The sequence below is a fragment of the Elephas maximus genome, chromosome 16 (genome assembly GCF_024166365.1).
Source record: "Elephas maximus indicus isolate mEleMax1 chromosome 16, mEleMax1 primary haplotype, whole genome shotgun sequence".
NCBI classification, from domain to species: domain Eukaryota; kingdom Metazoa; phylum Chordata; class Mammalia; order Proboscidea; family Elephantidae; genus Elephas; species Elephas maximus.
In genome coordinates this window covers 72,687,089-72,693,088 of record NC_064834.1, presented here as the reverse complement: position 1 = coordinate 72,693,088, position 6,000 = coordinate 72,687,089, and the positions used below count along the sequence as shown (strand labels likewise).

Sequence of the window (6,000 nt, the reverse complement as noted above, 5' to 3'; positions counted from 1 at the left end):
GAGACGAGCCCGCTCTCTCCAGCTGTGTGAACACCGCCTGTGATATTTCCCACTGATCCACCTCCTGAAAGGGTGTTCTCCACCCACCAAGGCCCCACCACGTGCACCCCTGCAGTGAGGCCACCCTCACCCCTTGCCACGCTTCTGTCACGATCAAATGAGAGTTCATGTGTGACAGCGTCCTGTGCAGTACAGCCTGGTGTGCACAGATTGATGCTCAGCTCTCGGTTCTGCCCAGTGCTTTGAACCTGTTCCTTCTGGTTTGAACCCCCGCTGAGAATTTGTATTTAAACCCAGATATACTGAATCGGAATCTACATTTTAACAAGATCCTCAGGTTATTCTTATGTATAATAAATTTTGAGAACCACCGTTCTACTAGTGGTTCTCAGAACTGGTCCATAACCAGCAGTATTAGCATCGCCTGGGAACTTGTTTGCGGAGTGCTGGTGGCACAATGGTTAAGAACTCTGCTGCCAGCCAAAAGGTTGGCAGTTCGAATCCACCAGGTGCTTCTTGGAAACTCTATGGGACAGTTCTACTCTGTTCTATAGGGTCACTATGAGTAGGCACTGACTGGAAGGCAACGGGTTTGGTTTTGGAACTTGTTAGAAATGCAAATGAAAGAACAGGTTGGAAGCCCCGTCAATAAGTACTTGCATTAACCCACTGCCATCGAGTTGATTTTGACTCATAGTGTCCCTGTAGGACAGAATAGAACCTCCGCATAGGGTTTCCAACTCTCTGGGGCAGCCCTACTCTGTCCTATAGGGTCGCTATTAGTCGGAATTGACTCGATGGCAACGGGGTTTTTTTTTTTAATAGGGTTTCCAAGGAATGGCTGGTGGATTCAAACTGCTGACCTTTTGGTTAGCAGCCGAACTCTTAGCCATTGTGTCACCAGGGCTCCAAGTACTTGAATTAGCCACCAGAAAACATCTCACCTCTTTTCAGCGGGCCATGGAGGGAAGTGGAAACACATGAGCTTTATGTCCAGGCCTGAGTTGGCCTCCCAGCTGCCACTCCGAGGAACCTTGGATAGGGTAAATGCCTTACTCTGACTGGACTCTTAACCAAAGTGGAAAATTCAGCTGCCTCATAGGGGCCTCAGAAGAACTCTGGGATGGTGTGCGTGTTTCGAGTGCCTAACGGATCAAAAATGCTTTGTCACTCCAACTCATTGGGCCTCAGTTTCCCCTCTCTGCAATGAGGAGCTGGAGACGATGTCAAAGGCCCCTCTTTCTGACACCCCAGGTCCTACTACCCAAGTGGCTTCCCACGGCTGAGAAGCAGCAGACGCAGCCCAATTCTTCAGGCCTGTACCCCACCCTTTCTGGAGTTGCCTTCAGATTTTGGACCCTGTATTAAGTTTCTTACAAGAAGCTCCGGTGGTGCAGTGGTTAAGCACTTGGCTGCTAACCCAAAGGTCAGCAGTTCGAGCCCACCAGCCGCTCTGTGGGAGAAAGATGTGGCAATCTGCTTCCATAAAGATTTCAGCCTTGGAAACCCTATGGGGCTGTTCTACTCTGTCCTGTACGGTTGCTATGAGTCAGAGTCAGCTCAACGGCAAAGGGTTTGGTTTGGTTTATTGTTTCCTAACCAGTTGCCATTGAGTTGACTGGACTTGCCATTGAGTTGACTCGACTCATGGCAACCCCACATGTGTTAGAAGAGAGTTAGTCCCTGGGTGGTGTAAATGGTTAAAGCGCTTGGTCGCTAACGGAAAAGTTGGAGGTTTGGTCTACCCATGCCTGAGCTCCTGAACGATGACAACTGTGAGATCATAAACAGCACTTTGTTGTGCAGCAACAGAAAACAAACACCCAAGTGGGAAGAAAGGCTCTCCACCTCATTTTTCCCAAACTAGAAAGTTGCATTCAAAGAGGCAGGATGGCAAATAAGATAAGCCACTCTGTACCTTAACTGCCTCCTTCCTTTCCTACTTTAATTGTAGTTCAGGCTGAGCCCAAACTGCCAGGGACAATTGTAAGGTACGACGTGCAATGCAGCAGGCAGAAATGCATCACAAAAAGGGGATCCTAGTTGGGGTATGTTGCCGCAGATGGCTCCCCCCACTGGTACCCTGATAGTGCAAGAAATTAGGGCTGGACTCAGGGTGCCCTCGGGTCAATAATGGTAAAAAGACTCATGGTTATGGTACTTCTGATCCCCAAATGACACCAGTGTGGAACAAAGTTATAATGAGACCATTGCTAACCGGGAAACTCAGCTGAACACTTGAGGGTTCCCTTTAATGTCATTTTATTTTCTTTAATGGAGACCAGTAGAAGAAAAAAAATTCTCATAGATCATTCTGGAAATTCTCAAGACACTGGGAACATGAATGCAAAGCTTGCATAGATTGGGATGCCCACAGTTTGGATTTTCAGGGCCTGAGAGAAGAACAAAGCAAAGCAAATGAGATCCTTAGGATGAACATGATTGCCCTCTAGAAAGGGGAGGGGAAGACCTAAGGATTGTGTAAGGTGGGGTTCTCAGCTCTGGTTGTACATTGGAATCATCCAGGGGGCTTCTTGAAAAACAAACTTTAAAAATAATTTAAGTATAACTTAATTCAATAAACAGTACACCTTGATGAATTTTCACAAAGCAAGTGTACCTGTGTGGCCACCACTCTGATCAAAGTAAAGGACACTTCAACACCTTCAAAAATCTCCTTCATGTTCCCTTCCAGCCAATACCCCAGCCTCCCCTAAGCCCCCACAAAAGTAAGTGCTAGTCTGATCTCTAACACTATAGAAAATAACCTGGGAAGCTTTTAAAACTCCTGATACCTGGGCCCCACCCACAGAGTGTCTGGTCACATGACCTGGATGGGCTCAGGCCCGGGGAATTCTTCAAGGCCCCAGGTGATTCTGACATGCAACCAGGGCTGATAGTTACTCACTGGTTTAAAGCAAGTCTCATTCCTTCCAGGGCCCCTGGACCTGCTGGAATTCACAGCTCAAACTTTCTTCCTAAAACTACCAACTTAGGCTCTTTGGCACGTTCTGGATTCCTTTGACATTTCTAAAATGGACCTGGAGTGACCCAAGTCAGGGAGTCGGATTTGGGTTATAATATTAGTAGCCCTAGCTTTTCATTCTAGAAGGTTTTCTTTATCATTATTTGCGGGTGTGATAATCCTCAAGGAACTGAGCAAGCTCCGCATGTACCTTACTGGAGATTTAAACCCAGTGACCCCAAAAAAGTGGGAGAGGAAGAAAAAGGGTGAAAAGGAAATAAGAGAGAAAAGAAGATAAAAGAGAAAGACAACACCTACATGGCTTTTGCAGGATGGCTTGACGAACCCAAACTTCTGCATGATCCGGTTGGTCCTGAACTCCTGCCACTTGCCGTCCACCAGGACGTGGGCTCTGATTTCGTACTTAATCAAGCGTTCCGCTCTCAGGCTCACCGGGCTGTGTTCACAAACCATGGAGGGGAATTCCAAGTCTTTGTGCTTTATCCTCTGTAAAGAGAGTGATCCCCTCAGGTGGAACTGTGACCCGGGTGACCCAAAGGAGGTAAAACCTGGTCCCTGGCATGGACACCCTCACATGGAATGTGTGCAGAGAGCAAGAAAGCATCTCCCAAATGGTGCCATTTCCTGGGGTCACAGCTGCCAGTAGGCACTTGAGCCCTGCCCATATGCAAACCACTGGCCGACAGGCTAGGATTTGGACCATCCAGAAAAATGCCATTAAGTCAAGCTGTCTTGAATTGGAAGGTCTTCATTATTGCTTTACCTGAATTTAAAAACCAATAGTATTCATATGAGCATTTTGATACATGTTATTAGATAATTCCTCTCTTCCATCCAGTAAAATCTATTGTGTAGGGACATTTATAGAATGCCCGAGTCACTGAAGACCAAGAACTAGGGCCCGAGGAAGCAAGGTGACTTGCTCAAGGGCACATAGTGAGGTGGTGGCAAAGTTGGGACTCAAGCTCCAGTTTCTTTATTCATGCACCCATTCATTCATCCAGCTGCCAGTCAGTCAAGCCATTTAAAGCTCCCCTGTGTTCCAGGAACGGTGCTTTGCAGTGGTAATACCAAGGTGGCTTGATAAAATGTGGTTTCTCAAGGAGCATACCATCTTAGAGAAGAGAGAGACTTCTAAGCAAATCCTAAGCGGAACGTAGAAGTCCATTGTCATTACCATCCTTATCGCTATCATCATCGTCATCACTAACACATACAATGTTTTACGTGTCAGGCCCTGATTCAAGCCTTTTGCATAAATTAACACTTTGATACTTATAACAACCCAGTGAGGTAGGTTCTATTACTTTCTCCATCTTAAAGGTGAGGAAACAGACACAGGGAAGCCCATGGGATTTACCAAGGTCAGACAGCTCTGCAGGTACTTGGACTGCAGACTCTCTACTCTTTGACAGGACACATTCCCTCCCTTCCTGAAGTCCAGCAGGAGCATCGAGGTAAAGTCCCCCACCCTCCTGACTCCTGCGCTGGCATCCTGTCCACTGGGTGATTTGATACTCTGAGAAAAAGCATTCTGTCTGCCACCTGTCTGGCACTACCCACCACCCCCATGGAAGAATGACCTTCTGTACAGCGTCACCCAGCAGATATATATTGAAGTGGAATTGAGCCCCAGATGTAAAGTCAGAAGACTAGGATTTCACCCCAGTTTTCCCAGTTAGAGGCCATATGAACGTGAAGACTCAACTTTGAGACCCTCATCTGTTAAATGAGTTAACAATACCTACCTCCCAAGGTTGTTGCAAGAATTCAATGACATTAAATGACGTTACCTGGCTTACAACATAGTCCATATTAATGGTTAATTAATGATTAATCAGTTACTATTTTTTTATTAATTCAACGTTAATTGACTGTGGATCTGATTAATCAGTTACTATTAATTCAATGTTAATTGACTCTGGATCTAAGAGTCTTTTAGAGACATACCTTTCTTGTGTTCTGTCCCTCTTACCTGCATGTAAAAACTGTAAGAGGTGACATCATGTTTGATTCCCTTTATCTCAAAGAAGAACCCATACACAGCTATCGTTTTTGAATAAGTGGTATACCCCTAAATTTTGAAAGATAAACAACAAAGGGAAGAGAACAAATATTCAATATTTAGAGGCATGAGACATACTAAGACAGATTCTAGCCACAACTACAAAAGTGACTAATTTGACCACTGATCCAAAAATGAAAATACAACAGCAATTTTGGTCTAGGAAGCCAAACTGCAAGGACTCCACAAATCCTTGGCGGTGAGTACTCAGCGACAACATTGTTTACTCTGCATGAGTTCCTGTGAGGAAAAGAAGGAGTAAGGCACGTTTTCAGATGACCCGTGGTCTGCAGACCTTTGAAACAAAGCATTTTTTTCCCAGTTTGACAAGCTTAGAGGCACACAGGAGCTCTGGGGATACAATGGTTAAGTGCTTGACTGCTAATTGAAAGGTTGGAGGTTTGAACCCACCTGCTGCTCCACAGGAGAAAAGCCCTGGTGATCTGCTTCCGTAAAGATTACAGCCTAGGAAACCCTATGGGGCACTTCTACTCTGTCCTATAGGGTTGCTATGAGTCAGAATCAGCTTGATGGCACACAACAAGAGATTCTCCAAACTCATGGCACTTATAAGAGGTCCTGGCCACTGCAGTCTACAGTCTGTCCACTTAGGCAGGTCTCTACAGCCCAGGGCAGGACCCAGCCCATTAAGGCTTGGCCCAGAGGGCAGTCTATGATGATAGATTCAGGCTCCCAAGTCCCTAAAACATGAATTCTTTTGAGATCACTACTAGGGGGGCTTTAAGAAAACCAAAGGAAAGCAGCAATTTCTCAGAGAACCGTGCCTGTCACAGAGAGCCCAGGATGAAGCCACTAGCCCGACCCTGCCCTGGAGACTGAGTCCCGAGATGCCTTCAGTCGAGCTCCCTCACTGACTGACCGTTACTCTGATTCTGGGCTCCATCCAAAATAGCTGACCAGAATAGGTTCATCCCTGCGACCTTAAACG

At 46.2% G+C, this 6,000-nt stretch overlaps 1 protein-coding gene across 1 annotated transcript in view; it reads right to left on the bottom strand.

Annotated features, from left to right (window-relative positions):
* Nucleotides 1–2,324: 2,324 nt before the first annotated feature.
* BTBD16 (BTB domain containing 16) overlaps nucleotides 2,325–6,000 on the bottom strand; it is a 77,025-nt gene continuing 73,349 nt past the window's right edge. Inside the window, exons 13-15 of the mRNA XM_049855103.1 lie at nucleotides 4,962–5,060; nucleotides 3,284–3,472; nucleotides 2,325–2,393 (exon numbers count right to left, since the gene is read on the bottom strand). Coding sequence (XP_049711060.1) covers nucleotides 2,325–2,393; nucleotides 3,284–3,472; nucleotides 4,962–5,060 — 357 coding nt within the window. The remainder of the gene's footprint in view (nucleotides 2,394–3,283; nucleotides 3,473–4,961; nucleotides 5,061–6,000) is intronic.